The sequence below is a fragment of the Haplochromis burtoni genome, unplaced genomic scaffold (assembly GCF_018398535.1).
Source record: "Haplochromis burtoni strain Fernald_Lab_line unplaced genomic scaffold, NCSU_Asbu1 Contig_322, whole genome shotgun sequence".
In the NCBI taxonomy this organism is placed as follows: Eukaryota; Metazoa; Chordata; class Actinopteri; order Cichliformes; family Cichlidae; genus Haplochromis; species Haplochromis burtoni.
This window is the reverse complement of record NW_024582683.1, coordinates 81528-101473: the sequence shown is the minus strand read 5'-3', so window position 1 is coordinate 101473 and position 19946 is coordinate 81528. Positions and strand designations below refer to the sequence as shown.

The 19946-nt window shown below is 40.4% G+C and overlaps 1 protein-coding gene across 3 annotated transcripts in view; it reads left to right on the top strand.

Annotated features, from left to right (window-relative positions):
* Window positions 1-16236, top strand: part of ldlrad3 (low density lipoprotein receptor class A domain containing 3) — a 100149-nt gene extending 83913 nt beyond the window's left edge. For all 3 annotated transcript variants that reach the window (XM_005941755.3, XM_005941753.3, XM_005941754.2), the window contains exons 5-6: window positions 13348-13750; window positions 14331-16236. In XM_005941755.3, the coding sequence (XP_005941817.1) occupies window positions 13348-13750; window positions 14331-14535 (608 nt within the window). In that variant the 3' untranslated portion in view covers window positions 14536-16236. The remainder of the gene's footprint in view (window positions 1-13347; window positions 13751-14330) is intronic.
* The last annotated feature ends 3710 nt before the right edge of the window (window positions 16237-19946 follow it).

Genomic DNA, 19946 nt, shown 5'->3' with positions numbered 1-19946 from the left:
CATTTAATCACGTCTGTTTATTTATTAAGCTGAGAAACTCTTTCAGACTATACTGTTGATGGAACATGGAGATCCGAATGCTTTGAAGAGCCATGAAATAAGTCTGACTGACAGTGAAACTTAAATTAATGGTGAAGAGAACAAAAGATTTGAGAGATACTGACACAAGAATGGAGAAACAACATCATAGATAAGAGTGTGTACAGTGAGAACAGAGAACATGTGGGATGTACTGAGCAGTCCTCGCTTCTGTGCTAACCAGTTATTAGAAGACTTGTTCCGTTACAGAAAAAAATATATTGTTGCTGCTGCCAGACTGTCAGTAATTGGACTTTGGTTGAAATTGTTTTTTTCCTGTGCTGTGTGGCTCTAAAACTGTCACTTTTTAATCCAAATAGCCACACGATAGCATCATTTGCAGATCAACTCAGCCTAATCCTCCCTGGCATCAGACACTGCCTTTTATTGTTTTTTGGGCACTTTTGTGAGATGACCTTGTAAAAAAATGAAAATAAATAAAAATAAAATATATATTCCACATTAAATTAGAAGCTAATTATAACAGAAATAAACTGTAGCTAAGCTAAAAGTAGCTAAAAGTGCTTTACTAAAATGTTACTGTTTTACAGTATGGTTTACATCCCACTCTCTGCTAGGACTTAATTTCTCCGTATTTTAGTTTTCTTTCATGAATCACAGATTAAATTCTCAATCTACGATTTCTGTTTCTCTGAATGATAACATTTAAGTTATCTGGCCTCTTACTGTATTATAATAATAATGGTGAATCCCACCCCTGAACATCCACAAACACACCTGAGTATCTCCAGCCCTATCACTCATGTCCATCACATCTAGGATTCGTGGTCATGCCTGTGAGGCATCTGAGTTTGCTTTGTGTCCATTCTCAGGCTGGCCTCCGCCCCTCCGCTCTTTCTTAACTCACCTTATGGCCCCAAAGAACAGTTGCCATGGAGACCATGCCCGTCAGGTTCTGGTGGGACGGGCTTGTAGTCAAAGCCTCTCAACGATCTTGAGCAACCTCTCACCCTCCCCATTCTTCTTCTTCCTCCAGGAAAAAAATCAAATAAATAATAGCCGTTCAACAACCACGCCACTCCACTGAAAGGTTTTCTGTAAAAACGAAGAGTTGAAGCTCCCACATGCGAGCTTCTTTTTCAACATGTTACAAAAAGAAAGATGAGTGGGACATTTTTGTTGCTGCCGCTGTGAGATATACAGTCAACAGTGACTCACAGCCCATCTTTTTTGTCTTCTTCTCTTTTTTTTTTTTTTTTGATAAACATACCTGAGAGTACTTCACCACTCTGCTTGAGTGGCTACTCTTTTGTCTCACTTCTCATGGCTCTCCTGTTATCCCTCAATAGCAGCAACATTTAATAGTTTGCATTGTACACTGAAGTGGTGAAAGCCTTTAAATTATTTAAAGAATTTGCTTGTTTGTTCTTTTTTTCAGTTTCCCTTTTTTCTTTTTTCTTGTTTAAACTTAACTAGCTCCAAACAAAACACAGCCATGGTTAGATGAGAAATTTATTTTTTGAAGTTAATAACTGATAATCCCACAGCTGACCAATTACAGTTTGTTCCATACTTATGCTTGAATATATATGCAAAAACCAAAAAATACATGTATAGTTTACCACCTCAGCTGAAAAAGATGCTGCTACTTATTTGTAAATATGGGATATAATTATTCCCTACCAATGCAGAGCTCTCTTACTCTCTGAATTGCCTTGTATAATACATCAATATATTAAATCGTCCTATGTAATTTGCACTGATTAAAGCAAACTTCCTCACCTTTTTAGTCAGTCCTTCCCCTCTGTCCTTGTACTGTGTTCTTCTTTCTTTACATCTGTGGATGGTTTCCAGATGCCGGAGCCATCCATTAACTCTAACCCACCTCCCCTCCACTCTTCTTCCCGCCCACGGTAAGCTCTGACAGAGTGTTGTGGGGGGGCACGTGGGGGGTCTGATAGTGGCAAGCAATGGAGCGAACAAGTTATTACAGGACAGGCAAATAGAGGCCCGATGAAGCATGAAAACCTTCCTTCCCTAAAGCACCACTCATACATATACACACAAACACACACACATGTACAGACTAAAGAATATACAGACAGATGGAAGGAAAGAAATAGGATAGACGTACAAAAACACATGCAAGCACAAATATAGATGTTATTTTTCACTGCTCTCTTCCACAAAAACAAAAAGAGGTGAGAAAGAAAGACTGGCAGGCCTATACGCAGGCCTGTCCTTAATTCACGCTTTCTCTACGCATGCTAACGAGAGGAGACACACTACATGACGAGCCACAGCAACAGGAACGGGGTGACAACATGGAGCATGAATATTAATTTTAGGATGCCAAAGGGATCTGGAACGGCACTGTTGCAGAGCAGTTAACATGCTTTGCTTCCTAGCTTGGCTTACAGAGCAGCTTTCAATCAATTTTTTATATCCCACCAGGAGGATGTTTGTTGGCAGTAAAAGTTTATAAAAGAGTAATGCACAGAGAACAGTAAGGAGGCTCAGATGCTGAAGTATTGGGTGCATAACCCTAATATTTCGAGAGAGCAGGGGTTTAAATTAATTTGAAATAGCCAGGGTTCAAACACTCTAGTGCAATTTTAAAAGCAACCACTTGTACTGTATTTTGATCTGCACAAGTTAAGCGTGTTTAGAGCAGACTGAAATAAATCGAGCTGTTGTTCTTTGGTTGAAAATACTGCCAGCCTGAAATTATTTGCATGTAGGCAGTTGTTCAGAAGGCTTTGGCAATGGGAGTAGGTCAGAAATCACGGTTTCATTTGCTTCAAATTCACTTACTAATGTTCTCTCATTGAAAGTATTGGATCTTACAGACTTTGCTCAAAGAAGGAGTAAAAGGCATCACATGTTTCTTAAGTATCTTCCAGATGAAATATCCCTTAGTGTTTCACAGTTTCTTTGCCTGTACCAAAAGCCATTTATCAGTGCTGCCTGAGTGGACGCGTCTCATCTGTAAGACACAACACACAAGCAAACACCATACGTCTCGAGTGCAGTGCCGAAAACATGAGCTGGGATAGATGTGAGGCATGGGTCCCATTTATGAGGGGAACTCAAAACTTTGATGTGTATCTGGGTGTCCTATCTGCAGTAGATAAAGGGGATTGTGTTAGTGAGGTGCTAACATGCTATCTGCTACACTAACACTATCAGCATGTGAGAGAAACAGCCAGACTCCTGCTGGAGTTGATCTGGATTTCAGAATGATTGGATTGCATTAGATGGTGTGAAGAGATCGAAATAAAACCACTACAAATGTCTGCTCTGCTGCTAAAGCTCTCATCTCCAAAGTCAACAACTGGCACATTCTCATTCTCCCGTAAATAAAAAGAATCTAGTGTTGCTACCTCTGCTGCGTGTTTTTGTTGACAACGGATAAGCCTCCCACCCTCACACCTACTCTCCTTCTTTACATGGTGTACATGAAAAATTAAAGGAAAAAAATCAGCTAAATCACAATGCAGGCAGAATGCCAACGAGAAGGATAGATTGCTAGTATTAAATCCAAGTGTGGCAATTGTGTTGTATTCTACATGCAGATTTCAGTTTATCTGCAGGTGTAAACATGTTCCAAAAGACAGTGAAAGTACTTTTCTAATCCCCCCCCCCTCCCCCCTTTTTGTAGCTGTGCTCATTGAAACTGTAACCATCACTTTAAGAGTTTGGGCTTTTTTCACCCTCTAGACTCCGTTCTGCTGATAGTCTCGTCTACAGAGAATAAAGGCATTAATGAACCAAAGAAGTTGTGGTTTGTAGTATCTTCCCCGCACACCCCACTTTTTTTTTTTTTTTTTTTAATCACCATGTGGCGTGGGTTTAGTTAACACGCTCTGGACAAGGATGAAAGGATTTATGGAATTTTGTTTGTACTGCTGTTTTCACTCGTATGAGGATCTGAGAGCAGTCTGTCTGTGAATACGTGGGTGTGCGCGTGAAAATGTTTGAACTTTATTTCTGCTAAACTTTCAGCAAGTTCTGCTCACGAATGTACGTTCCTGACTAATGTTCACGCTGTATTCAATGGACCGGGTCTTAATGCCACGTGTGTGTATCTGTTTGTGGGTGTGTTTGAAGCCAGATGGCATGGCTTCCTCGTCACACTCTGCAAACCCAATGCACGCCCTCTCCTTACCCTGGATGCCCGCCTAATACTAAACGTTGCACCGTGCATGTGTAAACATGTGAACAGCCTGACACCTAGTGGTTCTCTTCTCCGTTGTTGTGCACTTTTGTTCCCTTTGCTCGCCAGTGTGCTAATACATGATGGTAGGCATTTCATCCATTGCACACCTTATTTTATCACTCTGCTTTTGCAACGGTGGCAGGAGAAATTCCAAATCAGCCAGAAACCTCGTACCCATAATCAGCATCAGACAAAGTTACTATATCTAATAGAGGCTACAGCGGCGACTTTCCTATATCAGCTCTAGCATTTGAAGGCAGGCGCACTCCGGGGGTTGAAGCAAACCTGGAATGCAGAAAGTGGAGGATGATTACCCATCCCCCCACGCACACACAGCCTCCACCCCACCCTACTTTGAACGCTTTTTAAATTTGAGACTTTGTGAATGCGAAATGAGTCTTCTGTGCATGGGGAAAGTACAGAACATCTGTGCAGCCCCTATCTTATCCCTCAGGAATGAGCCAGAGGGAGGAAATATCTTCATTCCCTTTATTCAGAGGCGTTTTAAGTGTGGCAATTAAGATATGTGGAGTCTTTTATTAGGCCGATTTTTTAAAAAAAAAATTTTCTTTTTATTTTGCTCGTTCATCTTCGGATAAGTGTATTCTGACAGTGGCTAGTTAGCATATTCATTGGCAAGTAGCCAAAGGAATGGGCTCCATTAAAAAAAAAAAAAAAAAAATGCTTGTATCTCAGCAACCCAGCGGCATGTCAGCCGTTGATCTGCAGAGTAGTTTGATTAAAGACAGACAAAAGAGTGCTTTGGAGCTTGTTTTAATCACTGCACTCTCAATAGCCTATTGTGCACTAACATCGGCCCTCACTTTGCTTCAGTAGCTGCATACAGTTTTCTGTGTTTGTGGACATGTACTATATTTTCACCAGTATTCTGTCTCATGTGCTTTGAGGCAGTTCCTCAGTGAATTTTTGTTTTTAATTTCAGTTAAGGCATATGTTGATGTCGAAGCTTAATCTCTGATTGCCTACAGGCTGTCCTACATTATCATGTGAATCTTAGTAGAAAGGGCTTTCCAATGAGTATTGACCAAAATATGAGTGTACACACATCGTTTGGTTCTGTCTGATTGGTAGGTAACAAAATCTTACTGTATAGTACTGATATATTATCAGAAAACATCAACTTTCTGAGTGCTTAATGTATTCTGCTAAATTCATCATGTTGTTGCTATATTTTTTTATTTCTAAACTGCTTTATCTTCAGCGTTTCGTCAGCTACAGTCTTCAGCTACACCTAATTTCTTTGTATTTTCCTTTCAAGGAACCAGATGTTTTTTCATTTTTGTGGTTTTGAACTTGAGTTGTTCTTTGGATAGTTCTTGTCCAGGTCATCCTTCTTTTTTTAAAGAGCGACTGTCAGTATGTACGATGAAAATCAAGAGTGAGGTACAACAGTATGTGTCTTCAGCCATCTGTAAAACACGGTAGAGGCTCTGTCATGGTTTGGGGATCTTGTTGAATTATCAACACAGAAAAGCACCATCAGATTTTGATCCAATAATTTGATGTAATACCATTTGTAAATTGTCTGATTGGCAATGTCTTAATCTTTCTTAATGACAACGATCCCAAACACACTGCCAGTGCAGTCAAAGCATACCTGGATAGAAAAACACTCAGTCATGGATTGGCCTCCCCAGAGTCTGGACCTCAACATTACTGAAGCAGTGTGGCTCGACAGACAGCAGACCAAAAAGCAGCAGACATCCAAAGAAGAGCTTTGAATGTCCTTTGAGAAGCCTGGAGAACTATTCCTGAAGCCTGCTTAAAGAAATTACAAGAAAGCTTACATTAGAAAGTTTAGGTTGTGCTGACAAATTAAGTTTCTTAAGCTTTATAGATTTGTACAACTTATTTTTTGTCTTGTATACTATATTTCCATTTACTTTTGCACGTTTCAGTAAATCATGGATTAAAGTTCGACGACCTGAAATTCTGTCAAACTGTAATTTTCAGACTCAAGATGTCTTTTTTTTTTTTATGACACAGAGTAGGAAAATGTCAAGAACAAAAATGAAATCGGGAAAAAAAATAGTATGAGCTATCGGCCAAATTGTTGTTTTAAATAAAAGGTACCAGTTAAGAATTGCACAGTTTGAGTGCAAGCCTATCATTTAGCTATTTTTACCTAGTAGGACCTCGCTTGATCAAGGCTGAATTCCTGACAGCTCCCATTCTTGTTTTAGTCCTTTCTAATTCACACAAAAATAGGAAAAAGGGAAGATGTCAAAAAATAAAAACTGTTAGCAAGGTTTAGAAAGGATGACACAAAGAGATGCAGACAAAAGGAGTGTGTTCCTGGTACTGAAGGCATACAGCAGGGGGTCTATGACTCTATCTCATTTAATAGATTTTAGGTGGAGTTCAGTTTGGCAAAGCTGTGTGCATAAAACTTCAAAAGACACTCTCTCTTCCCTCTCCCTTTTGGACATGTTTCTTTCTGTGTCCTCTTTTAACAACCGCCTGTGACCTCTGTGCGCTCCTTTAAATCTTCTCTCTCATGCAGAGGTAATAAGATCAATAGAGGTGGGATATAATGAACTGCTGAAAAGTAAGTAGTAAAAATTTGGAGAGAAAAAGTGAGATAAGGATGGGAGGTGTATGAGGGGGTTTGTTTGTTTGTTTGTTTTTCTTTTCTTTTTTTTTTTTCTTTTTTTTTTAATTATCCCTTTAGCTATTTATAACAATTTTGCTTAATTTATTCTCAGGCCTGGTGTATCAGAATGGCCAAGTACATTAAATATCCATGACAGTAAATTACCAGCATGACCAGCAAGAAAACACCAAGTAAAGAGAAGAGGAGAGGAGAGGAGGGAGCACCATGCAGGGGGAGGCAGACAATAGACAAGAAGAAAAAGATGGGAAAACAAAAGGCACTAGAGGTAGTTGAGTGTAGGCGAGAGGGGAGTGTGAGGTGGAGAGATGTGGGGAGAAGGCACTCTGATGTGATTAGAGGGGCTTATTTGAAAGGCTACACCTCGCCCCTCTCCCCAAGCCTCCACATATGGAAGCTTTACGAGTTTATAAACGCAGTGTCGATGCAGTGTAAGAGGTGCCAGTGGCGCTGGGAGCACTGCAGAGAGAGGGTATTAATGCAGAACAAAAGTGCAGCCCCTTTCAACATGCTGCCATATGAAGGGGATTATTCTGAGTAAATATACTACAATGCACTTATTACTTTTACCATTTTTATCCTAACCAATTATCCACTCAGTATGGTGTTGTTGTTTTTTGTAATATTATTTCATTGTAGCCAATTATTTTGTTAAAACCATTGACAGCTATAGAATTACTTTGTGGGTTAGTACTCCTGGTTGGGAATCACTCATAAGCTCCAACTTTGTAAATTGTGAAAAAGCAGGATTTTAAAAGTGTAGTTTTTGTAATGGTTGTCAATTAAATAAGACAATAAATCCTTTCACTTTGGAATCATGAAGTCAAACGTGGCCAAGCAGCTTTGCTGTTGCTCAACAGCACGAAAGTATTCAAGCCTTTCATGTCTAGTTTGACAAGACAGGAAAGCTTGTAGTGATCTTTGATGTTGAGCTTTGATCATGACATTTAGGTCAAATGGAATGTCCTGCTAGAGTTCCTTGACAAAGCTATTGGAGAAGGATAGGACATTCACGACGAGTAAAGAAAGAAATGTGTTGCGATTGCTACTATGATGACATGTTTTATTCATCAATTAACAAGTTGCAGAAATTGTAGTATCAGTGTTTGGTGAAACCAACCTGTGTCTTTAAAACGGTAGCAGTCCTCCTGGTTCACTTTCACAGGGTTTTCAGTGGTCTTGTAGTTATGCAGGTTTGCTATCTCTGTTGATTGTGTGTCTTTTAGTAATCAAAGAGTGATGCAGTGATGGGATTGCAGGGCTATACGACTGTAGTTTTAGTCATGTTGAAGAATTCATTCGGCAAGGTTAAGCTACCTCAAACTGCCAGAAATGTGAACTTTACATCAGTTCCCAGGACTTCCTGGTAGTTTTCTACCTTTTTTTTTGCCTGTCCCATTTGGTTCTTTAGCCGTCAGAAGACCAACAAGAATACCCAATGGATTTACTTTACCAAATGGATCATCACGGCCTTGCCGTATTGGTCCATTTGATCGACCTTTGTTGTTATTATTTATTTTATTTTATTTTCAGTTGTTACAGACAGACATGACTGAGGGATAGGAAAGGGAGAAAGAAAGATGAAGTAAAAGAAAAACAGAAGGGAAGAGGGACCGTGAGAAAGGGCACTTAAAAAGAGAAAGAAGAGAAAAAAAATCTCCTGGGTCACCTGTTGAGAGAAAAAGAAGAGAAAACAAGCAAAAAAAAAAACAGAGCAACATACTAAACACAACACCATCACGTTAATCTAGCTAAGTGTAAACAGCAGTAAATACTAAATATTGAATGTTGTTGTGTAGCAAGCAGGTCCGACAGCGCACATTGTGCTTGGAAATAGCAGCCAATAGAGGTGTAGTTTATGTCTATGAACAGTGAACACCCGTGTGCACACCTGTTTCCCCATGTAATGGTCTGCTAGAGGATGTAGAGAGCCTTGTCCCCCAGGGCATGAAGCAGGCATGGAGCCGGCTCTGCCAGCAGCCAGCTGTGCCAGAGTGAACCGAGCCGCAGGCCCAGAGGCCGGAGGCCCGAGGGCCCCCTTTGCCCCGGATGAGGCCTGAGCAACAGGCACCGCCAAGTAGTCACCGGGAGTGAGCTGGTACATACCTGAGCGCCCAGCCCGGACACCAAGAACCACCAACGCACCAACCCCTGAGGGCATCAGTTACCGGCAGGGAGTGTGGTGAGGGGAGATAGGCCTTTGGAGGGCCTGGGAGTTCCCAGAAAGGTGGAGTGTAAGACCCGACATGACATATAGACACAGACAAATAAGGTAGTTTTCTACCTTGTGCCACTGGATGTTTACAAATCTGAATGTCTATGGTGCCGAAAGTCTTTGCAGTATCCTATATAATAAACGACTGCACTAGATTTTGCACTAGATGTGTGAACTTGTTCCTCACAGAAATTAGGTTTACGGGCAGATAATAGCAAGCTTTACAGATCAAAGCAAATAATTATATCCCGTGTGCTGTGACTGTGTGTCTGTAAAGAATGGGAGTTTGACTGGGACTCAGTCACTGTCATCAAAAATAAATGGAGTATTGATGCACAGATACCAGCTGTGCCTTCTCGCTCTCTCTTCAGTCTGGCAGCAAGTTAACACACAGCAGAGTCCACAGGCACAGCGCAGACAAGATGTTTTTATTCATGTAAATAATGACCTTGTGTCTCATTTTATATCATTTATTAGAATATTTTTACAAATAATTTGGTTTCAGATCCACCGTGTTGCACTGACTATAGATATTTATTGAAGTGCTGTATCGTGTTGCTCCAGCATCATTACAGAGCTTATCAAAAATTCCATTTTGATGATGAGACTTGCTCACCTATCTCTGCATGTGATGATGACACCATTCTTTGTACCAGAACTTCAACTAAACCATACAGAATAGGCAGCAGGGCTCAATCACGCACACAGTATGGGGTGGGAGGTGGGGGCGCTGCCACACAGGATCCATCCCCCTCTCTCTCCCCCTGACAGAGAGGGTCTCTGCTTCACCCTCTTTTCTCCCTGTCTTTTTATCTCCTGTGTGATTTGAACAGCCTTTCAGACCTCTGCCGCTAATGCACCAAATAGGCTCCCATTGTTAATGTTACAGCAATATGAGTTTCTTTTGTGTATGTTTCTTTCTGCTCCCAGAAGGCTGCACTGAAACCCGATAGGCAGCATAGTTTGGCAGTGGTGGGATCTCTTTATTTGCGCCTTTTTTTCTTTTTTTTTTAAATAGGTAATTATGGAAATGATTCTTCTTTGTTTTTGCCTTTCTCTACCGAGTCCAGTTCATAATTAATTGGTAGCGTGAAGGACTGGCCAATTTAAAAATCACAAGGGAGGGGTCGAGGGGGCTTGTTTTAGTTGCTGGTGTCTGGTTGGGTAGCAGGCGGGTGGAGCATCTGAATTAGATTAGATTTAATTAAGGCATGGGGCCCCTGACTATACACGCTGGTTCACAAATAGGCTGTATGCCAGGCTGGTTGATGGGAATTCAGCAGTATGTGTGAGCACACTTACAAACACGCACACACTGCAGAGGTTCCCCTGGGCCTTCAAGGTCAGGTAGGCAGAGGAAACCTGCAGCTTGGTGTCTGGAAGAGAGAGAATGGAAGCTGAAAACCATCTTCTGTCTCGACAGAAGGTTGCTGGTTTGTCAAAACAAACAATTCTTCTGATTAGAGGCATAAATATATCTTAATGTTATGTAGCAGTTAAATCAGAATAAAATTTGGTTGTAAAAAAATGTTTCTCATAGCGTTATGCTTTATTGTGTGTTGCACAGTGATGATTTGTACTTGCTTTCAATCAGTCAAAACTTATTGTGTCCATGTGCTGAGGCAGCTAGCGCTTTGTGCTATGAGGTGATTTCATTACACTCTGGGTTTCTTTCCATTATCTGGTTTACTGACCTTAACATTAGGAATCAGGATAAGCAGCCACACAAAACTGTATTATTATTATTAAGTTATTATGAAGCCTAATTTCATAAGGGTTTCTTCTGAGTGTTCACATGAAAGGGGTGGTGCTGGCACCATTTGACCAATCACAATTACTGGAACTGGAACAGAGCTGCTACTTTGATAAAGTCCAGCCTAGTCAAAGCTTTTTTGGGGGAAGAAAACTGTATAAGTTAACAGATTTATCAGTGTCACAGCTCTGTCTTTAAGATAAGGACTGTGATGGATCATAATTTAGTATTTTAGTAAATGAATGCTTAAAAGGCATTTTTAGTTTTTATTCTTACAGCTGCAGCTTTGGCTGTGTTCAGCAGTCTAAGAGTAAAGAGTAAATATAAAAACACAATTCAATAGTAGGCTTAGTTTACATTCAAATCTAGTATAGAAGTTAAAAAATGTTTCCTGTTTTGGATCCTATATTAAAACATACAAGAAAATTGCTGTAAAATTGTTTGCAGAGACTGGAACATCAGAACTTTCACATTTTTTCCTTACTTTCTAAATTAAATAAAATTTCTTTTTTCAGCATTATAAAAGCAGATACAGATAGTTAATATCGGCCAATATGCGTGTAAATGATTAAATAAACAAATACAAACTCCAAATGTTAACTGATAAAATATAATATACAAATATCATCCAGTGTTCCTGAATGTGAAGGTTTTAAACTGTGCAGTATCAATATCAGCCTTAAAAATCCTGAAAAATGTCCTTCAGGTTCCTTAAATATCTGTCAGGCTCTAATTTTTTGCTGCTTCAAGCTGTCCCCTCTCCAAAAATGTAGAACTTTCCCTTTGTGTACACATTGGAATCATAGCATGATTTGAATTTCCGTCCTTACTTTCAGCTGCTCACTTATTCACCAGAGGTTACCACAGCAGGGAGCGCCACATATTTGATGTGGCAGATCCTCCTGGGACTGAACTGGAAAGCTTGCATTTGTTAGTCCGATGGTTTACACATGTTCCTGTTTCCTTGCATATTAGTAGTGTGTAAATTGATGCAGATGAAATCAGAAAGTGGACTTCCATTTCATAAGCATCTTAGCTGGTATAATAATCACTATGAAAGACTCACGTTAGTTGACTTTGAGCTTTTCGTGGTTCTGTTCTCTGGGTCTCTGTACCTCTACCTCATAAATGCGGAGAAGATCTCTACTCTGTACTAAACACAATATCCCTCAAGAGCCTGTAAGTCTGTATAAGCATGGAATACTTCAAAAAGCTCCAAAAAAGGCTTGCCTTACCTTGCACTTTCTGCGGATCTAATCCTTACAGTTAGAAGCACTTTCAGACTATTGATTTGACCTTAAGATGTCTTGTAATGGTCATTTCCTGGCAAGCTATCTGGGCAATAGCCTCAACTGTCTGCATGATGGCTTGTGGACGAAGAAGTTAGTTTCCTAGGCTTTAATGCACATGGCCTTTTAAGTAGCAAATGGAAACCTTGAGCAGAGAACGAGGAAAGTATTTTGAACTTTAAGGTTTGATATTCACAGCCTTAGTTAGCATTAGTGTAATTTGAAGTGAAATAGCAACTGTAAAATACTTAGATATAGTCATTTTTCCTCAGCACATCCTTTCTGCAGCTCTGTAATAAATAGATTTCTTTCGACTCTCTTGCTGCCTCTCCTTAATAGAACAGTACAGTCAGCTGGTAAGCTGAAACACCATTTACATGAGCCCCATCCCGACGCCTGATTGAAATTCTCACACTGTAATATCAGTCAGCGGAAATATTTAAGCGGCCCTTCCTCATCCTATCTAAAATAATAAGCTGCAGTGCCCTGTAGCCTTACTGTCATCCTTTTCCTCATTTCATGCAGCAGGTAGGCTGCTCTGCGCTTGTGTGTTTGGCTCCAGCTCTCATTGTGAACATTAGGTTCACTGGACTCTTGAGTAGTTTGCAAACTCTGCATCTCCCTGGGACAAACATGGCAAAGTGTGACGGCCCCTGGTGTTTCGCTGCCCGCTCTCATCTTCAAGTTGCATTTTATCTAAAAATGCTATAAGCTGTTTTGCCCTCACTATGAATTATTTAGCTTCCCTCTCCTTTCTTTTTCTGTCATACTAAAGAGTCCCTGTTTATGAACCAGGCTTTAGAAGTAGCCTCTGCACTGGTGCACCATGGTTGATTTGTTCTCTTTGTCTCTTGGAGCTCTTAGGGTGAGTTTGACTGCTTTATGCGTATTGCTTAGCACTCTCATCTCCAGGAGAGGCTGCCGCTGTTGAATCACATAGAATACATTTCCAAATGAACCTAAAAACAATTTACTGCTTGATATTCATGCCTGCCTCCTTTACTCCCTTCTCCATTCCCTTGGCTCTCCAACACCACAACTCATCTTCCTTAAATTAAATTCCCCTCTTCCTCCTCCTCTACATCCTTCCTTCCTCCATTCCCCTCTGAGTCCCTCAGCACCACTAATCCTTTTTTTTTTCTCATCCACCTACATTATGCATCCTTAGTTTGCTCTTCATTTCCTTCCTCTCTTGCACAGAAGCTCCTGGCCAGGACTTTGTGACACTGGACTATCGCCTGCGTTACTACCCTAGCATCACCTACGCTGTCATCGGCAGCACCGTCATCTTTGTCCTTGTGGTAGCCTTGCTGGCTTTGGTTCTCCATCACCAGAGAAAACGCAGCGTTCTGCTGCCCAGAGGCGTACGAGGAAGTTCACATACCCACCACCATCACCAGCCCCTGCTGCTGTCCCGTCTGGTCATCTTGGACCGAGGACACTTACACACTGGAGGTCCGGCACTCTCCCCTGGCTCACCCACCACAACCGGTCAATACAGCTCAACACCTCGAGCTCTGCAGCTACTGTCTGGGACCCTGTATCCCTCAGCACCTTCCATGGATTCCCCTCCATCATACTCACAAGCTGTTCTAGATGTCAGGTGAGATGAACAAATAGTTCTAGTGTCTGTATACATATTTCTACATTTTCACACTGTAACCTAAGACTGATCCAAAAAGAAAAATGAAAAGAAATAGCAGTGCTCAAATGTGCTGTTCTATCAAACTATGATCTACTTTCAATCAGAAATCTGTCAGCATGCTTCCCACGAGTGCTTTTATGTTATTTGCAATGAACAATCGTGTAACTGTTGTATACTCATTTATTATTAAACACAAATGTTCCTGCTCAGATATTAGCTCCAAAAAAGAGAACATTTGCTAAAATGGCAAAATAATAGTAATGAGATCCTGATAAAAAGAAGGAAGTTTGCTTTCTTTTAACAGACACTCAGTGTTCTTGTTTCAAACGGTGGAAAAAAACTAAACAATTGCATAATTATTCATATTAATGGAAACTAAATGAGAAAAGGTGAAACTTCAGTTCAAAATAGTTCTTACTTAACTCCATTATATTCTCAGATGGGAGAATACATCCTGTTTTGTTCTTTTTCCTTGCTCTTGATCGCTGGCACAGAAACGATTGTACAACCCAGTGTAATGTTTCTTCTCTGTCTTTAGTCGACCTCCTTGGTTTGACCTCCCTCCGCCCCCTTACCTCCAAGATGGAGAGCTTTCTTCAGAAGGCGAGCTTCCTCAATATGAGGCCCCACAGGACCCCGTGAGCCACCCCGCGGCTCATCCCTGCACCCCCTCAACACCCAGAACTGTGGCCACAGGCACGCGGCCGAGCGATTGCTCCGGAGAGGAGTCGGCCCAGCTGTAGCTGCTTTAGTGGAGACTGATGGACCTTAAAGACTGCAGGACTCAAGGACCAGGCTGCAGGGCAGCATGATGCCAGGACAGTCCACAGCAAAGACCCGCTTGAGGTGATTCAACAAGGACTGACAGGCTGAACAGTGACCTCAGCTTGTTGCTGACATATCACTGAAGAACAGCTCTCCCTGGTGGACTGAGCTTGTGTGTTGGCGCCCCCTGCTGGGATCACAGCTGTACTAGTTTGGTTGAATTCTCCCCCTGAAGAATTACTGTGTATATTACCTACCAGTGACCACAAACTGTATCTCTAAAGAAGTAGGAGCTATTTCATCAACATATTCATTAACATGTAATGTTGTGTGTCAGTGGTGATATTTGTCTTTGTGCGTTACTTTTCTGCAGCACTTGGAGAGCGAAGTCAGAGTCGTGCAGCACTTTGCGACACTCCCCTCTCAATTTTAGATTTCGTGTCTACAATGTCTGACTTTTATTTTCGATTCAACTGCAAAATACTCTAATAATAGATCAAATCTATCCTGCTGAGAAGATTTCAGAGACTTAACAGAATCCCATGTAGCTGTGGCAAACGGGAGCGGCTCAGTGAGAGAGAGTTTTTATCTGATTGAAGTGCTGATGTGAAACATGAACTAATAATATGGCTAGTGATAAATATTAACAGTTGCAGATTCTTTAATAGGATTTTATTGATATTTGTTAAAGATGAGTGGAGGTTGTTTCTTTCCTTTCAGTATTTGTTTGTTCACTGTTTCTTGTCATTTGGTTAAATTCCAGCTGAAAATGTGAAGAGGACCAGAGTTAGAAATTATATAGATTATATAAGTTATATAGTTAGAAGAGCAGAAGTTATGTAAGTATTAAGTTTCATAAATAATTCCTCTAAGCAAAAGAACCACCCTGCTGGTAATGCATTTCTATCTGAAGGCCTGTAAGTATTTTATGTAAACACAAAGAAATAGAAAATACAAAGAATTGTGTTGAGGCCTTATTTTATGCTAGTGCCTTCTTTGTTTGTGGTATTCAACAATAAGCTGTCAGACAACCTTTTAAGAACACGCTGTCTTCCAAAATGTAATGAATTTATATAACTTTGTGATTCAGAAAATTCATCCTCAGTAGTATTAGAATCACAAAATTCATATCCGAATGCTCTTTTATTCATTTCAAATGGTTTGTTCAACACTGTACACACACACACACACACACACACACACACACACACACACACATGCATACATATGTATGTGTAAAAAATAGAGAAAGTTATCTATTTTAAGTAGAAGGCTACTTGGAGTTTAAAAGTGGGAGATGAATGTGTAACAGTGAAATTAAGTTTTTAGTTCTCGCCTAGAGGCAGCAGTGATGATGCAGGTACAAAAATAAAAAACAATCAAACCAAAGATAGTCATTATAAAAACCTATTTCCCTCCAAAGGAACATTTATTATGCCTGTAACTTTATTATATCAGAACATGCAAAGGTTTATTGGGTAAAGCAGAATTCATGTTATTGCTGTAAAACTGGAAAATGGTTCTCAGGACAGATTGTACCAGTTAGACGATTCAGTTTATATCTCAGTTTCTCTTTTTATTTCTCATTTGTTCTCATACATATTTGTGAAGTGGTCCATGATGATCTTTTTACCCTTTGTATTCTGTACATTGGAAATGATATAAATATTTCTGACTCAGATATTACGTGTATGGCTTTTTTGTATGCAATTCTTATATATTTATTTGTCATGAGTCACAATAGTCATTATGACATTAAATTTTTTTTTTTTAAATACAGGTGTTGATAATAATGTTATTATCATCTGGATGATAGAGTGTAAAAGCAACATACCACAGTGTAACAGTACAATAGCACAATAATGAGCTAGATGTAGTAATTCAGTAAAAGGACTAGATGTTGTAGTCCCTGATAATGCATTGCGTTAAATGGTGAGAATCTTGAGGGATGGCTGTAATGAGAAAAGGCAGCCCACAAACTTTACCAGCAGCACACATCGTTGTGTGCCTCAACTTTCAGTCTTTTACCCAAGCTAATCTGCCATTTTTGGGGGGATTAGAGATCTGATCTAGGTTATCATATTAAGATTTGGGACACATCGTCAGTAGTGGACCTTGGATTCATCGGATGTTTTGGCCATTATCACTAGACACCCTCGTCCAAGATTCAACTTCCTCATCCAGGATTCAAACATTTTTTTTTTTCAATCTCTGTGTCGCACACACATAAAACTTAAAAAAATATCATCTCATCCTGAAATCATAAACTTTCCCTGGAAGCTCCATGTTCCACGTTCTCTGTCCAGAATAAAGTACATGAAATTGTGCAGCACTTCAGTGAGGTGACCTCAGGTAATCTGGACCACTTTTTTGTAAATCAGTTGGGACAGTAATCTTACATATTACATTCAACTGTTAACTTATTATGATTAATAAGGATTGTTAACTCTCAAATGTACAAGGCTGATGGGGTATTGTGGTCACCCCACTGGGCGGGTTTGTAAATAACGTGGGATTTTGAAATTTGCACCACAGGTGTGTTGACTAGGAGGCTGAGGGGTAGCGCTGACAGCTGCCAGTATTTTGTTTTAATTTTTTTTTTAATTGATCTAATAAAATATAACTGCTCACAGACGCAAACAGCTTTCGAAACTTCAGCTTTCTCTTATTTTTTCTATTAAAATGGGCAACTAACATAGCAAAGGGATGCAATAATGAAATATATTAATGATATATTTTTTAATAACAAGAACCATTATCTTTTTTTTTAATCAAATCAGCGTTTTTGATGACGTGGTTTTACAAATAGTCAGGTGAAGAGGATTGGTAACTAAAATGCTTTTATTATTTAAAATAAAGGAATTTTACTGACAGTCAATTTCAACAATGATACAATGTTAATTCTTTTATTGCTGATTTATCTACTTATGGATTCTCTTAGGTTCGATATATTCAGGCCACTCACCGTGTATTTTGGGGGGCAGTCTCAAAGTAAGGCCGTTCCCCTTAGCAACCAGTGAACAACAAAATCACATGATAAATACCAAGCACTGAGGCAACAAAGCCTGCAACAGTTTAAAATAATTTGCAAACCGTAACAGTAAATGGCCCACCCCGAAGGTTGTTTCTGCTGCTGTATCTTTTTAACCTTTTCAAACAACCTCTGTCTGTCAGAGATGGTTGGTGAGTGGTTAGCATGAGTCAGTGCTCTTCTGCCCACAAGTATTGATTTCCTTTACTACTTTCTCGAATGCCTCAGTGGCAGCTGCGCGGAGTCACGCAATGTCGCAGTTCTACCAACAGATGGAAGCATTTCACCATAATGAAAAAACCTCAAGCCTGTGCAGAAGCTGATTTCTGTTCTGCCAAATTAGCATACGTATCAAATATTGTTTTGTGTGGCTGTGTTCGTGTGTGCGTACAGCTATTTATGTATTGCTTGATAAAAACAAAATTCAAACTTACACCGTCAGATGATTTGTGTTCATGGCAAGTATCCAAATGGGTTACACATAATTTAATGGGTACAAAACAAATATTATCTCCCTAGCCACCTCAATTTTTATTGCAACATCCCTCAAAGCCCCCGTTTCATCTGGCCCCTCCCACCCTAATATCCGCTTTACAGATAGCCTGATACCATCTTTCACAGCACTCGGCCCTCTCCTGTCCTTTCCATCGTTCTACCTGCTCCCTGATTCCTAATTGTTCTTTGTTCCACTCTTCTCAGTTTTTATCTTTCTGCCCTTTCTCATTTTCTCTCCTCTGCCCCCTCCTCCCCCTTTCATTGCAAGCCGCTTATACTCTGATCACCCCGCACTCCTTTACCTCATCTTAAACTGTGATGCTGGAGGCCCATGTTTGCTTAGCCCAAGCCCTTAACTACACAGACCTTTAATTAAAACCCTGCACACTTCTCTTTTTCTGTCCGGTGAATAAGAGGAAATCTGGACTTTCTGCATAGGCTGCTGAATAGTGTGTGGCTGGATCAGCGGAGGCCATCCCTGTGAATATATTAGGTCAGTGGAGTAAGAACAGTGAAGACGATGCAAAGAATGACAGGAAGAGGACTATGTTTAGAAACTGGGTTGGCTGTTATGATGGTAGTAAGGAGAAAGGCGATGTTAATGTTCATGTAGATGAGAAGCATTGTTAACAGATACCATGGCAGCATTCCAAGGAGATGAGCCAGAAAGTAGTTTTACTCTCTTGAGGGTCTTTCATTTAGCATTACCATAGCTCTCAGCTATTGGAAACAGTGCAAGTGTGATGAAATCTGGCTTATATCCCACTTGTAATAAAGACGTTCATTCTTTCAGCTAGCACTAGATGAGACTGATGAGGTTACTCTATATTTTATGTTTTATTTAATTTCTAATAACATTATATCAGAAAATGAAGGAGGGATATAAATATGGATTTAGTCACGTAAGTGTTTACTGTTCATTTTGCTTGGATTCATGCAATTCTCCCAGGGCCACTTTTGCTCGCACATACACGAGCACGCACACTTACTTGGCTGTTGTGCCACTGCTCCAGTGAACTGAAGATAAGACCCAGTGTTTTCACATGTAAATGGTGTGCGCACAGAGGGGAAGGAGGGCGTATTGTTAGCAGGAGCAGCTCTGAGGAGCTCTGCTGAGGGTTTGGCCAGTGGAGCCCTTATCAGATGAAGAGCAGGCCTCTGAGGGAAGGAGGGGTCGGCGAAGGACAAGGGCTGTGTGGGGTTGAGGGGGCCAACAGGAGAATAGAACAGCTGGCGGAGTCACGCGTGCAACCCCAAAAACACACAGAGGCCAGACACACTGAGCACGGTGGGAATCTCCTCAGCTAAGAGATTCACAAACACACGGCGTCTAGTGTGATTATCAACCACTAGCCAGCAAGGCTGAGCACATAATCGCACACACTGCAGTCGGAAAAGAGGACCATTTCACACAATCGTCGGCACACATACACACCAAAACACAATCGCAAATACACATTTCCATACAGGCGTCTTTCCACATCATTAGTCTAACACACAAGCAGGAAAAGAAAGACTATGATGATGCTAAATGCACAGATAGCTGAATGACCTTTCAGAAATGAGCTTTTTTCTCTGAGTGAAAAAATCAGCAATACTTTGAACTGCCACCTGGCTTGTCTTGCTCCTATTCACACGCTACAATAAATTTCAGAATAGGACAGATTCTCGTAAATGTGAAAAAGTGAAAAATATGCACTTCTTGCAGCAGACAACATGCATTTCTGCTCCTGAATCAGTGTATGTCACAGTCTGATAGTCAAAACAAAAAAAGTACAAGTTCATAGGCCATTCAAAAGAAAAGTCAAGGACATGTTCATCATATACAAATGTAAAGGCCTCTTTACATGTAGTCTTTTAAAT